Source organism: Equus caballus, chromosome 3 (genome assembly GCF_041296265.1).
Source record: "Equus caballus isolate H_3958 breed thoroughbred chromosome 3, TB-T2T, whole genome shotgun sequence".
Lineage (NCBI taxonomy): Eukaryota > Metazoa > Chordata > Mammalia > Perissodactyla > Equidae > Equus > Equus caballus.
Genome location: NC_091686.1, coordinates 13,239,462 through 13,262,705, shown reverse-complemented (window position 1 = coordinate 13,262,705; position 23,244 = coordinate 13,239,462). Strand labels below are relative to the sequence as shown.

Below are 23,244 nucleotides of genomic sequence, written 5' to 3'. Positions count from 1 at the left end.
AGACATCAGGCAGAAATATCCTGGATGAGGATGTGGGTAAAAGCTTGTATTAGCTCTGTTGCCTTCCCCAGTCCAGTAGTTCAACTTGGCAAGTGTGTGGGATTTACCTAGGCTGGGAGATGTGGTATTCATTTGAATGCTATCCATTCGAATAATATTGAGAAACTTGTGCTGACAATGTGCCCAGTGCCTGACCTTGTGCTTACTACATCAAACACGTTTTATTTTTGAGCCCACAGCAATTTTATACCACAGAGGAAACTGACATGAGATGGACTGGATGGGAGAATGTGAGATTGTGTATATGTCTATTTTCTTTTGTAAGTTGCTTTCTTATTAAGGACATGAACATATTGTTACGCTTGGAAATGTCTATTTGTATTTTAAGCTCAAATTTAAGGAAATATACTACTTTTAAAACCATTAGGCAAAACTACATTTAGTTATAAATTATAGCATCCACCGCCACTTAAAATTATGAAAGACTAGTTTATTATCATTTCTCATGCACACACACAAAATGTGCATATAATAGTAGTGACAGTAAGCTCTCAAAAATATCAAGTGTCAATAACTCTTCTATACTCTTTGCAAAATTATTACATTTAATTATCTCAACAAGCCTAGGTTGTAACAATTAGTATCACCTTCCCTTAAGGATCCGAAGCCTAGAAATGTTTTATTATTTGGTCAAGGACACAGAATTAGTAAAAGTTGGGAATGCGGGGCTAGCCCAGTGTCATAGTGGTTAAGTTCACAGCTTCACTCCAGCAGCCCAGGATTTGCAGGTTTGGATCCCGGGCCCTGACCTATGCACCACTCATTAAGCCATGCTGTGGCAGCGTCCCACATACAAAATGGAGGAAAATTGGCATGGATGTTAGCTAAGTAACAATTATCCTCAAGCAAAAAAGAGAAAGATTGGCGACAGATGTTAGCTCAGGGCCACTTTTCCTCATCCAAAAAAAAAAAAAGTTGGGAATGGCATGTAAAATATGTGTTCCAGTTCTAGACACTTTGACTCCAAATTTACCTTCTCAGTCACTCTTCTATATTTAATATGATTTCGTTTGATCCTTACACAAAACTTTGAGGTTTGCAAAATAAAAATTATTGTCTTTGCATATGAAAAAACTGGATTGTGGAGCAGGTAAATGATGGAAATCCAGCCCCTTTCTTCTGCCTCAATGTTTAGTAATATGATGGGATGCCTGTTATCATATTAGAACGCCAAGTTACAATAATCAACAAAAATAGATATGATCATCAGCCTTGTAATGGTAAACTCCCAGGGAAATATTCCCAGCTTTCATTTAACAAGAAATTATTGCCATGGGCCTTTATGCAGTTTGAGTGATTATAAAAATACTTTATAAACAAATCTGAGTAACAGCTCTTCAAAGAAATCATGATAGAAATGAATGCTTCCATGGAGAAGGTGTGAAGTTAAAATTTTAAAAGTTCAGTCCCAGTGACCATAGTCATTCTTAACTATAGCTTCACATGGGAATTGCCTGAAAAGATTTATAAAAATACTTTACCACCATCCCCATAGATTTGAAAGGGACCCCAGAGATCTAAATATTTTTCAAAGCTAGATTTTGATATGTAGGCAGAGTTGGTACTCCCAGGCTTATCATGTGGTAATTTCTGTGCTAGGCCCTTACATATGTTATTTTGATTAACCGTCACAATGACTCTAATATATATTGTAGATTGGAGATCTGAGGCTAAGACAGATTAATTGATTTGCCCTCAGAGACAGAGGTAAGTGTCTTTTCCAACAGAACCTTTTCCAACAGAAAAGGTTGGAACTCTTCCGCCCGCAAAGCTATTTAACCCACGCCTCTCTGCCCCAACCCAGCCACCCCACACATATATCCAGTGATTTGTCATTGTTAGGAAACTATTTAGATTTCTTTTTTTTTCTCTTGAAGGTATTTCTTAAATTAAGTCACTCACTGGAAGGTAATTTTGGTGATGACAAGAAGTGTTGACTATTTCTTCTTTTTTCCAGTGCCTAAGTGGTAACTGGAACGGAATGCTCAGTCTCCTTAAGTTAACATCATACTGAGCATAGACTTTGAGTTTATTTTTCTGATAATGTGCTGCTTTATAATGGAGGGAAAGCGTTTCTCCTAAAAAAAAGGAAAACAACACACAAATCAACAAAAGAAAGGAAAACAAAAGCTTGTTGCATGATTTTCTGTGCAGAAGAGTTCACTCTTTCTCGTCAGTCTCTACACTCTGTCACTTCCTTCAGTAGCTCTTGAAACTTTTTCTCACTGTTCATTCTTTTTTAACTTTTTCTGAACTATCTTAGACTTAGAGAAAAGTTGCAAAAATAGTTTTTGTATACCCCTCATACAGTTTACCGTCTTTCATAAACTTAGTATAAATATCAAAACAAGAAAGTTAGCATTGCTATCCATTTTTATTGTCATTACCCAGGGTTAATGTTTTATCACCTCTTCACTGGACTGCTGTAACCTCATAACCAGTCTGCTCTCCTCATCTTTTACATTTCTACTTCCAGTTAAATCTGGGAATGCTAACAGCAAGAAGCCCGTAACATAAGATTGATCTCTGATTTTTTTTCCCTCTATTTCCTACAGAATAAAGCCAACGCGCTCCATCTTGGCATTCAAATGCCCCCTGTATTCTCTTCTTAGCTTATGTCTCCAACCTTAGCTTTGATGACTGACTTTTCTAGTCATTGCTTTTCCTGAAATCTTTTTGCACTTTTATCTTTCTGTCCTCCTTTTACCTGGAAGATTTTTCCTCCATTTCTTCTCCATCCCACACAATCTTCAAATAACTGCAAATATTGTACTCTTATGTGCTCATTTTCACCAGCTAGTTGATGAGTTACTTGTGAAAGTGAGCCTTTTTTTTTTTGGATATTGTTCTCAGTGTCTGGTGGAGTGTATTACACAACTGGCCTTCTGTGCATTTTTTTCCTAACTATAGATTTGTAGAGCCTCTGAATCATCGTTCCTAGTAGAAATTCCAATTTTACAGAAGTATCAACTACTCAACAAATATTATTGTTATAGTTTTGTGTATAGGGACTGCAATTCAAAACGCTTGAAAAAGATTTTGATTGGCAAGATCTTGCGAAAGCCCTGCTTATTTCAGGAACACAGAGGTATGCTGCTCAGATCCACCCCATCCCCCATCCCTTCAGGTCTAAAACCCTCTTCTCCCAGCTGCTGAGAGTGTTGATGATTGACATCTCCAGGTTGACTCTCCCTCAGCTGATGAGAGCTGCTGGCCCAAGGCCAAGGCTCCATTCTCAGGGGCCTTCCCACATGCACTAAGTGGTCAGTGCTGGAGTATAAAGGCCTGGTGCCATTTCCTCAATGATCATCCCGTCTCTGGACTCCCCAGCGAAGTCCACTGAGGTCTTTGTTGTGACTGCATCACAGCTCAAGTCCTCCTTCTACCCAATATTGTCCTTTTCCCTTCTCCACAGATATTGATCAAAGAGCACTCCTCAATAAAAATTCTGTAAACTCTCTCTCTCAGAGTCTGCTTTCTAGAAGACTCACCTGCGACACTTACCTATCATTCCTCATTACATCATCAGGTAATTTATTCATTTGTCCATTCATTCCGTCAGTAAATATATGTTCAATAACTATTAGATGTCCGACACTTGCTGGATGAAGAAGACGTCGACCTTACCCTCATAGAACACGATTCTTGTTACCACACCAGACTTCTCCAATTGCTCCCCAGTTTCAGCAGTACCCAGAATTTCCCACAGTCTGTCTGCCTTTACTTATGCTTGACTTATGCTTAGAATGCCTTCCTTGCCCTTCTCCTGGTTAAACTCTACCTGTCTTTAGTAATTTAACTTGAATGCAACATCTCTCAGAGAGCTGTTCCTGACCAGCCCGTCTGAGCTGGACTAAGTGAGGGATCCAAACTTGGTGCTTGGCAGACAGCTGAATTTCTAGGTATGCTTGTTTGTCCCCTCCTCATTCCTCCTCCCACCAAAGTGTAAGATTGTACAGATTCTGTCTTATTATATATACTTCATATCAGGCAAGCTGTATGTGCTCAACTGCTGAATGAATGAGTAAATAAAAAGTAGAAAATTAATCTGAAAGAAAAGATGTTGATTCTATTATGCATAAGGTCTAATTACTTAAAATGCTGATTAATTGGTGGTTCCAATCTAATTTTATATTCTGAGGAATTAAATAAAATGGCATAAATATTCCTTTGATATTTCTATGCAGCCTTTTTTCAGCAGTCAGTTTTTCCAGGTACATTCAGTTGTGCTTTTGCAAAACTTAAATGGTACATGTTATATCATACTATTAACCTTATGTTTCATATTCCTTTGATATGTTTCCTTTGCATATTATTGAAGCCCACATGAATCTGACCAGTATCTTAAAAACGAAAACTACAAAGGAATCTTAAATAAAACAGACTCTAAAAGAGCTATCTTTATATAGTACTCCAACCCAGCAATACTCTTTCTTTTAAAAGACTTGGATATTGTTGAAATTATAAGAGTAGTTTATCTCCATATTTTAAAAGAGATTTCATTTCCTCCTTATTCCCACACATGGATTTCTGTATGATATACTTGGCAAATTTAGCTTTTGGCAAAGAATAACGTGTTAATTATTATCTTTCTCTCTCTGTCTCTCTCTCTCTCTTTTTTTTAGGTACGTCTGTCACTAATGTAACAGCTACCGATGCTGATGACCCAGTTTATGGAAACAGTGCAAAGTTGGTTTATAGTATCTTGGAAGGGCAGCCTTATTTTTCCATTGAGCCTGAAACAGGTTTGTGGCCTAAATTTTAAATTCTATTTACCATGTTATTGCTTGAGGGAAACACTTTTCCTGGGATGTGGATTATGAAATGTTATGGTTAAGTACCTCACTGCCAGTATCAATAATATTTGAATGCGTTATTCCTGTACAATATGAGGCACATGGTGAGCCCAAAAATTGTTTTGATGCTGATTAAAACAAATTGCAGACCCTTTGTAGAGTATCACCTATTTAACAGATGGCCTGGCACCATTTTTCATCCTGGGGGAAAAATGTGCTTATACATTAGGCAGACTTAAATATCAGATTTAAGGATAAATTCAGTTATTACTTATTGGCTGTGTGATACTTGGCAAGAAACATTTAGAAATCTTTCTAAGTTTTGACTCCCACATCTATGAAGTGGGTCTGGAACCTACCTCATAGTGTGATGATGAAGATCAGATGAAGTGATAAATATCAACCCTACAGTGCATGACATATGGTAATACATCAATGGATGCATATTATTATATTTGCTATTTGATTCCTCATTAGTAAAACAGGATACTGATATCTACCCGCTAGAGTTCTTTATGAAGCTATTATTATTGTCAGTATCAACTCTATCCAATATCTGGAGTCTGGTGGTACAGATTTTAGAAACCATTAAATAAGTTATTAAAATAAAAATCATTTTTTACTAATTTGGAAAATAACTTCATAAAATAACAGTTTTTGTAAATAAAGATAAGTCTTTTTATTGTTTAATTTTAAGAATATATGAAGAGAGTAAAGTCATTTTGTTGGACTTTACATAATCTTGTAGAGGTATTTTTTGTAGTACATTTAAAAATTGTTATAAATAACAATATCCTTTGTGAAGAAAAATTCAATATACAGCTACATACACGTATAATATCATTTCTTTGATTCATGAGTTTTCAGTATTATTGAGATAAATTTCTATGTCTTACCATTGAGTCAATTATTAATTAAATTAAAATTTTAATGACTCTCTTTGCTTTTTTTTTAATTCAAAGAGTAAAATCCTCATGCATTTAAAAGTGAGAAAAAGTACATTTATGCATAAATAGATCAGGCCTTAAACTTGAATTAAGATTTGGAAACACGAAAGGACTCTTCTCAAACACATTAATTAGGGACATCATTATATATTCTTCCTCAGTGAAGAAGGGAAGCCTGTCATAAACTTCATCTCGTTTGGGCTCCTTGAGGACCCTGGGGAAGTGACAGAGGAGACAGTCATCTCTGGATTTTAAAGAAAAAGAAAAAATCTGCAGATGTCCTATTACTTGGCCAAAGTCATAGTAATAGAGTTGGGAACAGAACTGGGAGTCCCACTCAGGTCCTTAATTTCAAAGCCACTGTCAGGTATCTTTGAACGTCACTTTTCATGCGCAAGAATTATGGTACAAGGGCTTTAGTAAAACAGAAATATGTGGATTGTGTAAGCGGGGCGGAATTGTTTTCTCCTTTCCTCCTTGACTCTTTGTTCACTTGGCTCTTTTTGTTCACCATCCTCAGTGTAATATAGATATTAATCCAGCAAGTACTCATTCAGCATTCACCACGCACTGAATTAAATGTAAGGAGACAAATGCAAGAAGGCTAATCTCAGCCTGCAAGTATCTCACAATCCATTTGGAAAGATAGATTCTTAATTTCCACACAAATACAAGGAAGCATGGTATGTGATTTGAATAATTTATATCTCAGTAATAAATTACCCTGAGGTATAGCTAATAAAAGCCGCCTACTAAGTCAGATGGTTTGGACACTTTTAAGTCTCCCTGATATATATTGCCATTTGCTTAATTAAATGTTGTCAGCAACATTTAATATTTACATTTTTACCCACTCTAATGAGTTGTCTATCTCCACACGCATTCATTTTAGCTTTATCGCTTCTGATTTGACAGATACAAAATTATCTGATTTATATTTTACAAAGATTATTCTGGTACTATTGTGGAAAATGTAATGGAGAGAAATGATACTTGAAGAATGTACGTAGTGGTTGCTTAATAAATATTGGTTGAATAAAGTTAAAGTTTTTAACTAAAGTAGACAATGCAGAATGAAATAGAGGCAAATTCAATAATCAATAAAGAGTGAGTTTAAGTTCTTTAGCTGAAACATAATTATGTATGAGTGAAATGTAAACATTTTTGTGTAAATGCCTGCATAATTACGGTTGAGTGTTGGTTGTAACCACGGAATCTAAATTTGATTCTATCTATGAGGCTTTTTCTCTTTTTAAAAAAAAAATTCCGAGACTGGTATGAATGTGTGTGTGTGTATGGTGGAGGAGGGTGTAAGTGCTATGCAGAATCAGATTAAGAACACTTTTAAAATTTTGAATTAGAAAAACGTAGGAAAAAAAGTACAAAGACCATTGAGTATTTGGATTTTTTATTTTGTAAGCAAAGGGAAAGTAAATACCCTTTCTGGTGACCAAAAGATGTGCATCAGTTGTGTCCTCTGGTTAAACAGATGCTGAGACAGAGTTAGGAGAACAAGTGGCTTCTTGGGGATTAATGACTCTGAAAGGTAAAAGAGGCACCATCTTATTCAGTTCCAGCTGCTATAACAAAATACCATAAACTGAGTAGTTTATAAGAAACAGATATAAATTTCTCTCAGTTCTGGAGGCTAGAAGTCTGAGATCAGGGTGCCAGCATAGTTGGGTTCTGGTAAGGGCCCTGTTCTGGTTTTCTCCCAGTCTGGATTGGCTGACTTCTTGTATCCTCGTGGAAAGAGAGCAAGCTAGCTCTTTGGCCTCTTTTTATATAGGTGCTATGAAGGCTTCACCTTCATGATCTAATTGCCCTCTATGGCCCCACCTCCAAATACCATCACATTCGAGATTGCATTTCAACATATGAATTTTGGGAGGGACACAAAGGTTCAGTCCCTAACAGGCATGAAACAAGTTAGGAAGGGAAGCCAGTCATAGTCATACTGTGATGGAGATCTGATCCTCTTGAAAGTTAAGAGGAGAGGAAGTAAGATAAGGCAAAGCAGATTTGACAGCATCTTGGCCAAACCCATGGGGGTCCCTGGAGCAAAGATTTCTCTTAACAGGATTCCTGTGTTGCACATAAATGGCGGGGCTTTAATACTACCCATCATGCTTAGTCATTGGCTTGGATGTGCCTGGGAAGAACAGAGCCTTGCCTTGAATCATAAGACAATCCTAAAGATGCTTCAGCTGAAGGGTGCCAGCTAACTGCATTTCTAGGCAAATTCTTTATTTTTTAAAATTCCTTTTATTAATTTATATGTATGGTATATTATATTAAGATATTTATTTACTTTTGAACCATCCCTGAATTATTGTTTTGTTTATGATATGCTATTCTGTTCATAATAATGTCATACAGTGTTGTGGTTAAGAATGTTGACTCTGGAACCATACAGCCTGGCTTCACGTTCTGCCTCTGCTAGTTGCAAGCTGTGTGATTTTGGGCATGTTATCTATCCTCTTTTTGTCTCCACTTTTAATAATAATAGTCAAGTTCTTTCTTGAAGAAAAATCTGAGTAGTGGGCCTCTGTGGCTGCCACAACATGTGGCTAAAACAAAAGAGAAAATAACTTTTTGCTCTATCAAATCAATGAATATAATGTTTAAAACAATAATATTCAGGATAAGCACATGCTTGGTGAATTACTCAGTCAAAATTTGATAGTAGGAGTGTTAATAGGTACATTTATTAAAAAATTTTAAGGCTATGTATCAAAAACATTAAGAATATCCACTAATTTTGACCTAGGAATTTGAATTCTAGAAAAACAAAGAAAATGTCAGGGCTGAGCAAAGACTCCTTACATAAGACTGACATGCCTCTGATAACATCCCAAATAGGTTGGCCCTTTACATGATTGGTCTGTTCATGACTTCAGGAAGTGACGCAGCATAACTTAGAAAATAGTGACTGAATACCAATACTCATTGCTATTGATGTGGGATCATCCCTCAGTTCCTTTAAAAAAAAAAGAACGAGGATAGTGAAAGTTGTACCTTGGTAAACAATTTTGAAAGATGACTTCTCTTTAATTTTTAAAAAAATTTTAATGACAATGTTTTTAGAGAAGTATTTGGTTTATAATAAAAATGAGAGGAAGGTACAGAGATTTCCCATATATTCCTTGCGCCTGCATATGTATAGCCTCCCACATTATCAATATCACTCATCAGAATGGTGCACTTTTTACCAAGGATGAGCCTACATTGATACATAATAATCATCCCAAATCCACAGTTTGCCTTAGGATTCATTGTTGGTTTTGTACATAATACATGTCTGGACACATGTATATGACATATATCCATCATTATAATATCATACAGAGTATTTTCACTGCCCTGAAAATGCTCTGAGCTCCTCCTGTTTATTTCTGCCCCCTACCAACTCCTGGGCACTGGTGATCTTTTTATTGTCTCCATAGTTTTGTTTTTTCCAGAATATCAGATAATTGGAATCATAGATTATGTGGCCTTTTCAGATTGCCTCTTTTCACTTAGAAATATGCATTTCCGTTTCCTCCATGTGTTTTCAAGGCTCGATAGCTCATTTCTTTTAGTCACTAAATAATATTCCATTGTCTGCATGTATCGCAGTTTATTTATCTGTTCACCTACTGTAGGACATCTCAGTTTCTTCCAAGTTTTGGAAATTATGAATAAAACTGCTCTGAACATCTGTGTGCAGGTTTTTGTGAAGATAGACGTTTTAAACTCCTTTTAGTAAATACCAAGGAGCAAAATTGCTGAATTATATAGTATGAGTATATTTACTTTTGTGAAAAACCACCACACCATCTTCCGAAGTGGCGGTACCATTTTGCATTCTCACCAGCAACGAATGGGGATTTCCTGTTGCTCCACATCCTTATCTGCATTTGGTGTTGTCAGGGTTCTAGATTTTGGCTTTTCTAATAGGTGTATGGTGGTATCTCATTGCTTTAATTTGTATTTCCCGGATCACATATGATGTGGAGCATCTTTTTATATGCTTATTTGCTCTCTGTATATCTTCTTTGGTCAGGTGTCTGTTAAAGTCTTCGATACATTTTTCAGTCGGGTTGTTTGTTTTCTTAATGTTGAGTTTGAAGTTGTTGGTGCTATGGATTCAATTCTGACTCCTAGCCACCCTACGTACAGCAGAGCAAAACCACGTCTGATCTTTTTGCTCCATCCTTTCACCTTCCGTCACTATATCAGACAATGCTCTTTGCTATTCACAAGGTCTTCATGGCCAATTTTTCTGGCACTGGGTGGCCAGGCCCTTCTTGCTAGTCTATCTATCTTAGTCTGGAAGCTCCACTGAAACCTGTCCACCATGGGTGACCCTGCTCGTATTTGAAATACTGATGGTATAGCTTTCAGCATCACAGCAAGACGTCTGACCCTCCTTATAGGTTTTTGGATTTGATTTGCTAATATTTTGTTGAGGATTTTTACATCTATGTTCACGAGAGATACCGGTATGTAGTTTTCTTTTTCAGAATGTTCCTATCTGGTTTTGGTATTAAGGTAATGCAGACCTCCTAGAATGAGTTAGGAAGTATTTCCTCTGCTTCTATACTCTAAAAGAGATTGTAGAGAATTGGTATATCTTCTTCACCGTATGTTTAATAGAATTCACCAGTGAACCCATCTGGGCCTGGCCCCACTTCCTTTTTGTACCAGGCATCTGGCCTTACCAGCAAGGGTCAGACTTGTAGCTGTAACGATCAACCTTGTGACAGTGAGAATTCCCTCAAAAGGCTGTGGGACTTGAACACATTCACAATATTTAAAAAGAAGAAAATTGCCCATTGACCACTGTCATCAAATCCTTGATGCTAGAATATTTTCAGTAAGGAAAATAAACCAGAGCATAGGAGACAAGAAAACCTTGATGTGTCTTCTTTCATCCTCGCAAGAATGCTAAGAAAAGAACTCTGAAATTTGGAATAGATTAGTTCTGCTGTCCCCTTGCCTGTTACATTCCAACTTTATGGATTTATTTTCTGTTGCCATATTAATCTCAGGGAGAGCTCCTTCTCTTGTTTCAGGTATAAGCTTATTATCTTGTTCAAGCTTATCATAATCAGTAATTATCTTATATATTGACTTGTTTATATTTTTGTCAGTTATCATGCAAGAATGTAAAGTCTGTAAAAGAATGGGGCTCCTTGATTTGTTCGTTTTGCATCCATACGCCTAGCAGAGTGTTTGGCACCTAGAAATCTTTTACAAAGTATTTTACGGGCCAGGCCTGGTGGCCTAGTGGTTAAGTTCAGCATGCTGGACTTTAGTGGCCTGGGTTCTGTTCCCAAGTGCAGACCTACACACCACTTGTCAGTGGCCATGCTGTGGTGGCGGCTCACATACAAAAAGAGGAAGATTGGCAACAGGTGTTAGATCAAGGGAAATCTTCCTCAGGAAAAAAAAGAATCATTTGAGATAAGAAGGCAAGAAGCAAAAAAGAATCAAAATAAGGATAGAAAGGGCAAGGAAGGAAGAATGAATTAACAGAGAGAAAGAGAAAAGCTTGCCATAGCTCATAGAAAAAATGTGTGAATACTATTTGATTTCCTGTTTATAATTCTTCTGTCAGTTCCTCTGGTGGGAAGAACACTTCTTCAAACTTAGATGTAATTTTTGTTGCTGTTCTTGTTGGGATTCACTTATGACAAAAATTCATGCCGTTTCCAAGTTTCATACTATGTCCCAAGTGTCTAGCCAACACGATGCTATTCTTTACTTGCAAGAATGAGCATTGAGACTGTTAAACTCTCACCCAGATTTAGTTCTAGATCACATATTGAGATTGAAAAGTTCAGGGGCCATGACACCAGGAAAGAATGGTTATTAATATATCTTCCTATTCCAGAGGTCACGGTGATAGTGATAACACCACTACTACTAATAATAATAAACTACAACAAACAAAATGAAAATATTATTGTGTTTCTACAGTCCTCTCAGTTTGACAGAGCACGTAATCAAGCTGCAGAGGGAAAGATTTCTATCTCCATTTTGCAAATGACGGAACTGTGTTTCAGAAAGCATAAGGTAAAATGCCTTCCCCATCTTTCAGTCAAAATCCCAGTCAAATTATAACAACAACAGAAAGAATAAAAACAACAAGCATATAAACCACAACAACATCATTTATTGAACACTTATTGTCTTCTTGGCATTGTGCTAATTGGGTTTGCATGCATTATCAAATTTAATTTAATTTATTCCACACGATATTTTGAGATAGGCACTAATGTCATCTCAGTTGTGCTGATGAGAAAATAGACAGAATTGATGCATTTCTTGCCCAAGGTGTTTGAAGCAAGATTCAAAGTGAGTCTGTCTGATTTCCAACTCCAATTTTTCAACATTCTCCTGTACCCCCGTTTGACTTCCAGGCAGTGTAGCTCATGCCTGGGGCTGTCATTCATTTAGGAAGGACCCATAGAACTTGTGAGCAGGCCCAGGTTTCCTTTACACATAGACATAGGAGGCACTTTGGTGTCAGAGAAGATATGAGGCAGTAGTAATTCTAAAATGAATTGTCATTTTTGTGAATAGCTTCAAAAGGCTGAAAATAGCTTATTCAAATTCTATTAATATTTTCTTTTTTTGTTTTCCTCTTCCAACCACCCTCAATACCATATGTTTGCTTGTCACATTTTGGGCACAGACAGGCAGAAATGTGGCATTTCTTTAAAAACCACTAATTTGAGGACAGCACTACGAAAACAGTTGCATTTCATCCTAAGTGATTGGAGATGGAAAGTCTAAATGAAACGCAAGGAAAGTGAATAATAAATGCTTAATTATCTAAAGAAACCAGGGTAAAGTTGCAGGACAGTCTAAACTTTGCTCCAGGCAAGTGAGAGTATGAAAAATGGCCTGCTTAAAAATAAACTAACTTAATTCATTGACCTTTTTTTGAAACTCAGAACATCTTTCTTCATTGGATACAAATAACATTTATCTCGGTAGAACCTGTAAAAATGAGCTGAGGGAAAAATACTCTTTGGGACAAAAAAAATCCATGTAATGAATGGTTCTATTTTATAAAAATCAAGATAATGCGCAGAATCTTCATGGAATGCCTTCATGGAATTGAGTCATTTTTAGGCCTTCTGTGTCAAAGTGATAAATTGCAAACACACAAGGTCTCTTTTCTAATCAGGATTGCCTAGATAATCATTTCCACTGCCAAAGGGACTGACCGGAGATTTTTCTTAGTGCAGACCTTTGAGAAGAAATATTCAGATAAACTCACGCTAGCAAAGCTAGGAGATGCATTGAGAAGTGAAAATGTCTTTGTAATTCACATTAATCAATATTTAGTCAGCATCTACACTCTGATAAAATATGTTCTAGGGCCTGAGGGTGCAATGTAGTGTATGATACATTCTAAAAAGAAATATATATGACAATCAAAATGGTGTGACAACATAGGACATATGCCAGAATTCATACTATACGGATGGAGAGGGGCGCTAGCCCATCACACTTGAATGGAAAGTGGAAAGTGAGGAAGCCTTCCTAAAGGCAGGGACAACAAAGGTTGCATCCTGAAAAATTGGTGGCACCTTAACAAGTGATTGATGTGGAAACTGTTAAATAAGGCCTTACAGTAAGAAGAAATGAAAGGATGTGTGGTTGGGGAAAAAATGTTGGACATTGGGGCGATATTGAAAAATTAAATAGTTTCACCTACTCAATGGTATCAGAAGATTTTTCCTTTAAGAGATTTTTCTATATAAAATAAATTTAGTCTAGAATTTAGAAATCCAAACTGTTGCTAATTTTCTGCATGATTTTGGATAACTGTCATCACTTCTCAGGACTAAGTACCCACTTTTAAAAATACTGATAGTAATGCTATTTCCAATCATTGATCATACTGGGGAAAAAACACATATTCCGTACTTTGCTCTTGATTGTCACAAATTAAGAATATCTTTAATATTATTAATATTTATATTTTTATTGACTCAAACAAAATGTGATATTGTCCACTTAGAAAGGCCAAAGCTTTTGCATTAATGGTAGATGGAAAATTCCTTCAGCAATGTTAAATACAAAACACTCATTTCTATTAAAACCCCTGGATTTGGAATTGAAAGTTTGATAGAAAGACAGAAGTGACACAGAGAGGAGGGCAGCTGGCTTGACCAATTCCCTAGGACAATTATATCATCGAGGATAAAAAACCTCTTTCTATGTACTGGCCCAAAACTGGGGTATGTCCACCCATCACACAGCTGGCTCACTTTTAAAAATCACAGAACACCCTAGATTAGCCCCACCCATGGAGTAGATGGTCAGTGGTGGGGAAGGCACAGGGATGGCTTTTTCCGTAACATGTGCAGTCTCTTCTAAGTCTCTTGGAAGAAGAACAGGGGTTCTCCCTAGAGAAGTCAGGCACGGAGCCAACAGACAGGAGGATTTGGGAAGGAGCCAAACAGTGCTTTGCTCACCTGTGGGGATATCCTCCTAATGCCCTCTTCATTCAATTTCTGTTTTCATTACGCAGTGAAGGGCAGAGATTTCTATAGTTTTTTTGAGGGAAGAATACAGGCAGACAATCATCCCTCTCAAAGATCACACACACATACACACACACGTTCAGAACAACTACAGAGGGGGAAAAGTATAAGTGTGTGAATCTATCCTTGTTGTAGTCCAAAAGAGAGTATAGAAAAAGACAGTTACTTTTCTCATGTTCCTTACATTTCGAGTAGAAGAACCACTAGTGGATACTGAGTAAAAATCATAGGCAGCAAAAAATTATGTGCCAGTGTCTTTGCATTCTTATTTAATCCCTATACCATGTAAAGAAGCTATTTTAAAATGTTATTAAAGATGAGTATTAGGAAGACCCTTGAAGTTTAATGATGTAGCCAAACTCAGACAGGTGACAAATGTTGGTACAAATAACTCACAATAAATATTTGTTGAACAAATGAATGTATGAATGAATTAACGAGTGAGTAAATGAGAATCTAAAGTGTGTAATTTCACCTGTACCTAAATTTAAACCTCATTGTGTTGTTTAGTTCAAACTAAAAGATTATGATGATGAAAAAATTTAATTTTAAGTAGATCAAAGTTCTGATATGCTCAATATTTACAGATAGTATTCCCAACAAAAGCAATCCCTCCCCAGTTTCATCGATGATTAAATCTTCATATCCCAGTGAGCATGACAGCTGGCTGCTTGCACACACTGACTGATTTATTTCCCTGCTTGGAATCTCCTGTGGGAGGTAAAGTAGGTTGAGTAAGTGTTGTGGTCCCATTAATTGTTTTATGATTACTAAAAATAATCTCCCTACCCACGTGCATAGAACAATTAAATATACTTGGCTAAGTGGAAAGTAGCGTGACTGTCATGTTACGTAGAACTTTGAAGAATTTTTTATCCCAGAGGGAGGAGCTGTCCAGTGCTGACCATAGCTGAGGTTGCAGGGATATATTTTTAGAGAAACCAATGTCTTTGGATGTGCGTGGTGAATAGAAAGACTATGACTCACAGAGGCTCCTTAACACGTAATACTTGCTGTCACACTGAGGTGCTTTGGGATGGGCTTAGGTGGAATTAACACAAACACTCACTCCCGAGTGACACCCATCCAAACTGAGTAGAACAGCTAGAATCAGGAATTTTTCCCAGTTTACTATGTGTCATGTCCCTGCATAATTACATTGTAATTTCTATTTCAATGGTGAAACTCTTTCCCTCCTTTGAAATATAGCTTTTCATTTCATTTGGACTGCTTCAAAATGACTTGCTGAAAGGACAAAGATGTGCTTTTCATTGATTTTATAGAGAAGCATGGTTTATCTAAGAATATCAAAGATTAACCAATATCCAAGAGGAGTAAATTTGTGACAATCCCTTATATACTCAAAAATGCATTATATGTATTAAACCTTTGGCATTTTTATTTAAAGATAACAAGTTTATTTGTGTAGTTGCATCTCTCCCTGATCCTTATGGCCTAACTCTTCATCCCTAGCACTTAGGATTACCTAAGATTGTGTTGAACATATTCCTGGTGCTGAGTAATTGTTTTTAAATGTTGTGGCAAATGTGACTTTAGATACAACTCCCCAAAAGAAGGATCATGCAATGTTTTAATGTGCCACTTTGGAAAACAGAGTTAAATATCTTGAAATATTGTCTGTGATTATATATATAATTATTGGAATTTCCATGAAGAGGATTCACTCATACTGGACACCACTCTTCTTTATGGCAAAGGCAGTCTCTAAGATAGGCCCATGTGTATGAATAGCAATCCACAAAGAGACTGGAAGTAGGAGGAACACACAAATACTCCATCTGTTTCTTTGTAGGTCGAATTCCAGAAACATTCTTGTGAAATAATTTCCTCTGGACTAAAGCTTGAAAGAGAACAATTTTTCTTTTTGAGAAAGACTATTAAGAGAAAGAGTTTTGACCATAATTGCTGCGATTCTATCTAGTTTTTACCATGCTCGCTAGTGCCTCTCATTGTGCCCACCTCGTGACGGTTGTTCAAGAAACATGTTATAAATGAACCAGTAAACGTAGATGATTAAATCAAGGATGCGCATGGTCAGAAAATGGGTTTCTTCGGAAGGATTTAGATGCTGTCAATTTCAGATCCCAGGGGATTTGGGATTTAAAAGATGGATGCTTCTAAGAAGCTTAGAATATATCTTTGCATTCTTTTCTCATATTCAATATATATCAGCTTCTGATCATCTGATTATTCGGAAACAGTGAGTATGACATTACTGATAACAGACCAGGGATCCAAGGATGTGCCCATAGGTGCTGCCTAAAAATAGCCCATAAAACACCAGTGTATCCTCTTTAGATCATTTGTGTCTCCCTTTCCAGAAGCAGTGAGCACTCACTCATGGCAGTGGCACATAACTCTGGACATTATACTCTGTTCAGAGAATCAAAGGGAAGGAAGGTACTATTTATTGCTCATCTACTCTGTGCCATTTCTTATAATTTCCTCACTAACCATGTGAAGTGGGTGCTATGATCCTCACTTTAACATGGAGGAAATAAAAGCTCTGGGCAAATGAATTTCTGGAAGCTATCCAGGTAGTAAAATTCAGAGCTGGTTTCCTGACCACATCTCTCTGATTTCAAGCTCTGCTGCATTAGGCTTCCTATCTCCTAATAGAGGAGATTATGGAAAAAAACAGTGAAAAGTCAATGAGTCCAGGAAAAAAAATGAAAGGAAAAAGAGTGACTTTAAACATTTTAATGCCATCTTAGATTAATGTTTATTTTCAGTTCAGTAAATAGTTATTTATTGATCACCTCTACTCTCAGGGACCAAATGATGTATGGGGTAGACATGGCCCTGACTTCATGAAGCTTACAGAGCAACTAGAGGGATGTCAACATAAGTAATTATGTTATAAATACATCAATTGTATGTTTTCTTGTTTGTTGTCCAAAGTGCCTTGAAGAAAACATGTAAGGGAATGAGATAGTTGATTTATTATCATTACAGATCTTCCTCGACTTATGATTGGGTTATGTCCCAATAAACTCATCATAAGGTGAAAATATTATAAGTTGAAAATGCATTTAATACACCTAACCTACCAAACATCATAGTTTAGCCTAGCCCACCTTAAACGTGCTCAAAACACTTGCATTAGCCTACAGTTGGGCAAAATCATCTAACACAAAGCCTGTTTTACAACAAAGTGTTGAATATCTCCTGTGACTCATTGAATACTATAAGAAAAGTGACAACCAGAATGGGCGTGTGGGTACAGAGAGTTCTAAGTGTATAGGTTCTTTACTCTCGTGGTGGTATGGCTGATGGAGAGCTGCACTGGCTGCCTCTACCCAACATCACAAGACAGTAGTGTACCACACATCGCTAGCCCAGGAAAGATCAAAGTTCTACTGAATGCAAATTACTTTGGCATCATAAAGTGAAAAAACTGTAAGCTGAATCATCCTAAGTTGGGGACTGTCTATATTACCGTTATTGCTGTTGTTGTTTGAAGGATTGGGTGGAATTTCATGAAAGGAAAGTGGGAAAAATAACACAACATTCTGGAATGGGGAAAAAGCTGGTTTAGCTTAATACAAATCTGGACGATTCAGGAAGATTGGATAAGGGAGTCTCAAATAGAGTTATTTGCAAAGAATAATCAATCTCAGGGCCTTCCCAGTGGCATAGTGATTAAGTTCACATTCTCCACTTCAGCAACTGGGAGTTTGCAGATTCAGATCCGGGGTGCAGACCTACACACAGTTGATCAAGCCATGCTGTGGTTGTGTCCCATATTCAAAATAGAGGAAGATTGGCACAGATCTTAGCTCAGAGGCAATCTTCCTCACCAAAAAAGTGAAAAAAGAATAATCAGTCTCAAGAGAATCAGTCCTTCATTGTTCAAAAACCTGTGGAACTTTCCACTTGGGGTGAAACCCTGATTCAGAAAAAACTTTGAGTAGCATAAGTACTGATCTATAACTTACATTCGTTCCCTTACAGTTAGAAAATTTTGTGGTTAAAACATGGCAATAAATGGTTATACACATGTTTAATCTATATTTATAGAAGAAATGTAGTTTTCAAACTCTTGCATGCCTGTTACTGTGCTCAGATCAAGTGAAAAACAGAAAAATTTTGAGTTCTCATAGGCATGGACTAAGGAAGATGTGGCAATATAAATAAAGCAAGAAAAAAATTTTTTAATGACTTCAGAATTATATGAGTCACTTTACAATTTGTGATTATGTGTAATTTTCCATTCAAAATCTTAAATGTGATTATTTTATTACCAGCTAGGCTGTTTTATATGACCATGAGGAGCAGAAATGTGCAATTCAGTAAATTAGTGATTTTAGTGTTCGTAAGGTTAACAGGGTTGAGCTGGTTAGTAAATGTAAACATAGCCATAATTAGATAGATTTTTTTTTATATATATCTGGAGAGTTTCTTTAAAAGTAGTTTCTATGTGTGGTAAAATTTTATTGTGTGTGACAGAGTACTATTGGAACTTTCCTTTCCATCCCATTAACTTTAATAATGTTGCTGTGGTATTATCTATCTTAAAAGCCAACTTGACCTCTGGCACCTGTGGATCTCTTAAAGACAGGAACTGAGATGGCCTAATTGTGCTATTTAATAACAAATACATTCCTGAGCTATAAATGCAAATAATAATAATGACTTTACACAATGAAACAAAATGCAAATTGGATTCCTTTACTCACATTCTCAGCAGAGTATAAATTAGCAACCTCAGACACAAATAATAATAATAGAACACACTTTCTATGTATCAGGCCTTGGATAACAAAGCCAAAACATTTAGTAGTTGAAAGAGCTGCGATCAAAGCTCGTTGGTCCTCAGTTCCTCCTTTGCAAAACCAAGTCAAGGAAAGATGTAGCCCCATAAAGTTCTTAGAGGGCTAGCTTTGCTCTCTGTGTGACTTCAGTCAAGTCATTTGAGTATAGATGCCTCCATATCAAAGTAGCATCCTTAGCAGTCATGATCTGTTAACTTCGCAAAATCATATTTTTAAAATCTTTCCCTCATGAGGTAACTGTTTGAATAAGGATTGTTAATAATCAAGTATCAAGAAAATGTTTGTAAGTGTGATACTGTGTACTTTTTCTCACTATATATATATATATATATATATTTCTGTAGCTTTTCTAAAGTAGTTAGAAGGAAATAACTCCCCCCCCCCCCAAGCCCCCTGTGTTCCATTTTCTATCCATCAGGTATACCAAATTGCAGTAGTAAAATGCTAGAATTGTCATAATGGAATCTATTCTGAGATGACATCACTTTCTATCACATTTGAAAATAGATATGGGGAAAAACACATTTAAAAACTGCATTTGTCTTATTTACATTTGATATGAACTCTAAAGTAATGTGCTTCCTGCATTCTGGAAAACAGTTATTGAAGATTGTCATCTTAAGTAACTGAAAAATAGGTTGAGAGGAAGCAAAAAGACCAACAAAAGCTCTGTGTTACATATAAACATTTATTTATAACACAGCTAAGCCTTTGAAAGATCACTGTGTTTCTGAGAGAGCGAAAGATTCAAGGTGATGACAATGTGGTTTAGAATTTCAGGGGAGACAGCATGGTATGTGAAATCCTGAATGAGAACTTTGGAGTCAGAATATCCACTTCTGTATCTACCATCCCTAGTTTATGTCCATCACTAAGATATTTCATATCCCTGAACCTTACTGACATCTTAAGGATGGAAGACCATAGCTGCTTTTAGAGTTTTTCTAAAGTTCAGATTGAGTTAACATATTCAGTGGGCTCAGCACTTAATTTCCATTCAACTGCTTGAGTTCCCATATCCGAAAAATTTAGAACTTCCATTGAAGGGTGTTAATCCCAATACTACCCCATTAAATCTTGCATTTCTCAATAATGGGTCACAATAACTGAAAACTGTTGGTAACATAGGTCATTGACTTGAAAATAAATTTGGTGGAAAATTGAGGTTTGTTCATGTTTAATACACAGGAAAAACTCGCCCTTATCATCTTGGTGGGGCAGCCTCAGAATGCAGGACCAGAAGGCCCACTGTATATTCAGATCCCTAAGCAACTGAGGGGGAAATGGCATTTTCAGAGCCGGCTCCCACCTCACCCACAGTAGGTCCTGGGTTTTGCCTACTTGCTCCACCATTCATGGTTGTCATAATGACAAAACAGTGTCTTCCTCTGTGCCGACTGCCAACACCTGTCTCTGAGTCAATTTGTCTCACTTTTCTAAGAAACCATTTCAATAAATGTCAAGGCGCAGAATTTCTACACGTGCAAATATTTATGTAACTGTGAGAATAAGCACAACAGTAATTCAATCCTAAGGTATTCAGAATGTTTCACAGGCATAAATTAATTACACCACGTGGCTCCCTGTTAAGTGGAGCACTACTGTGCTGGCTCTTGAGGGTTCTGTGGCCAGAGTCTTCCATTCTAGAGGAGGAGAAGTGGGGAAAATCAGCTCTAATCCGATCTCCATCCATCTTCAGAAGTCTGCAGATAGTCGTTTACTTTTATATGGGATTCCTCACAAGCTCACATGAGAAAAAAGATATTTGTTCATGTATTGAGTCATTGAAAAATATTAAAATGTACTCAGAGACCACTGTGTGTCAAGTTCTGTTCTAGGGGCCGGGGGAACATCAATAAACAAGGTAGGTCAATTTGTTTATTGTGTGTCTGCTCCTGCTAGAATACACGTGGGGAGAGACTTTGATAGCTGGGTAAGGAAGAAGAGGGGTATAGCTGAGAGTGGTTATCATTTTGTAAAGGCTGGGCAGGGAAGCCTCACTAATAATCTAACGTTTGACTCGATGTCACAATGCTGCCTTTACAAATGAAGAGAGGATCAAAGAGATAAGTGACTTCCTCATGGTCACACTGCCTATAGTATGCACCTGGGATACAATAGTTGAGATTTTAAGTGTAGGACTGTTCTTTGCCAACACAGAATCATGGACATCACTTCTGTCTTTATGGTGTTTAACAAGAGGTTAGTTAGAAAAAAGATATATACACATTTTTTTTTTCTTTTTGCTGGGGAAGATTTGCCCTGAGCTAGCATCCATAGCCAATCTTCCTCTTTTTTTTTTTTTTAAGGAAGATTAGCCCTGAGCTAACATCCATGCCCATCTTCCTCTACTTTATATGTGGGACGCCTGCCACAGCATGGCTTGATAACTGGTGCATAGGTCTGCTCCTGGGATCCGAACTGGTGAATCCCAGGCTGCAGGAGCCGAGCCCATGAACTTAACTGCCATGCCACCAGGCTGGCCCTTTTCATTTTTATTTTAATGTAAGTTGCCACCACAGCATGGCCCCTGACCGATGAGTGGTGTGGTTCCATGGCCAGGAACCAAACCTGGGCTGCCGAAGTGGAGCGCACTGAACTTTAACCACTAGGCCATCAGGCCTGGCCCAGTCATATATTTTTGGAGTGAAAAAGATTACAGCAGAATATTTTTATATAAAAGAGGATTCTTAGAGCCTTAGAGACCTTAGAGAGTAAATTTTGATAGAGAAGGGCAGGCCAGTTCGATGCTAAAATGAGTACGTAAGCACAGATAGGAAACAAATTTGGTATGACAGTGTTACGACAGAGTGATGCATAAAATGATAGCAGGGTTCAAAATAGGAGGGGATGAATTTGAATTCTAGCAGGAAGTTGCTCTCACCTGCCTCGTCTTTTGGACTGTGAACTCATCCAGACCAGAGAACAGTCCTTCATCTATCTTTGTATCCCCACCCCCTGATACTGTGTCCAGTAGTTTTGCCATAAACATCTTTGCTGCAACCACGTTTACTGCAAGCACTTTTGCTGCAAACATTTTCTCCGCATAACTAATTGGCCGTAAGACAATTTTGCTGTAAAAAAAAGATAAAATCACTGGTAGATAGTTTGGTTTCATTTCCCCATTGACGAATCTGAGCTCTCATAAGGGTCTATACAGTGACAAGTAGACATGGTTCCCTTACAATAGTGGAAAAACGATAACAACTAGGTATAGTGACTTGATAGAAAATACGATGGTAAAAGTTACGGCAAGTGTGAAATAATGAGAGTATAGAGCCAGATTGTATACTATACTAGAGAATGATAACACATCAGTCTGCAAATTCTTTGGGGTACCACAGTCATAACGCATTACAAAGCTCAGGCACAAATATGCATCCTAGTATTTGGAGACGGATACCTTTCTTAATGAGGGTAGAAATTTGAGTGAAAAAGAAAAAATAAATTACAGTGCTGAAGGATGAGACAAATCAACAAGCAAAAAAAAAAGAAAAGAAAATGTGTAATACGATGAATGAAAGAGAAGTGCTCAGGTACAATCCACAAACTAAAACCAGTTATTTGTGCCACATCTGCCATGAATCTAAACATATTTTAAATGTATTCAAGTATTTTTTGTGTTTTCATTTTTCACAATAAACTGTTTTTAATCTTGCTATTATTTTCATTTTTTGTCATTTTATCTTTTTTATGGCAAAATTGCCTTACAGATAGTTAGCTATGTGGCAAAAACGTTTGTGCCAAAGATGTTTACGATGAAACGCCCTAGAATCTCTTAGTATGGTGTCTGTTTCATCAGAAGTGCTCTCTCCATGGTCACTGATTTGAATGACATTATCAGAGCCTTTGCAAAGATGAGGAATTAAAGAAGGTAGGAGATGGTGAGATGGCTTCTTATCTCTTGCCCTGCTGTATGGGTGCTAAGAAATTAGAGTTGAATTTGGAGCATTTTGGCAGAGTTAGCATAAGTTAGCATAAGGCCACTAAGTAAGAAAGAAAAGTTGGTTTTACTCATCATCTTCCTGATTCCCTCATGTGAAAGTTCTTTGGATATTCAGTTCACTCACACAAGAAACAGACCCCTGGAATTTCCTCA

The 23,244-nt window shown here is 37.1% G+C and overlaps 1 protein-coding gene across 4 annotated transcripts in view; it reads left to right on the top strand.

The window, feature by feature from the left end:
- CDH8 (cadherin 8) overlaps positions 1 to 23,244 on the top strand; it is a 337,578-nt gene that overhangs the window by 146,453 nt on the left and 167,881 nt on the right. For all 4 annotated transcript variants that reach the window (XM_070261901.1, XM_005608302.4, XM_070261899.1 and 1 more), the window contains one exon: positions 4,686 to 4,805. In XM_070261901.1, coding sequence (XP_070118002.1) covers positions 4,686 to 4,805 — 120 coding nt within the window. The remainder of the gene's footprint in view (positions 1 to 4,685; positions 4,806 to 23,244) is intronic.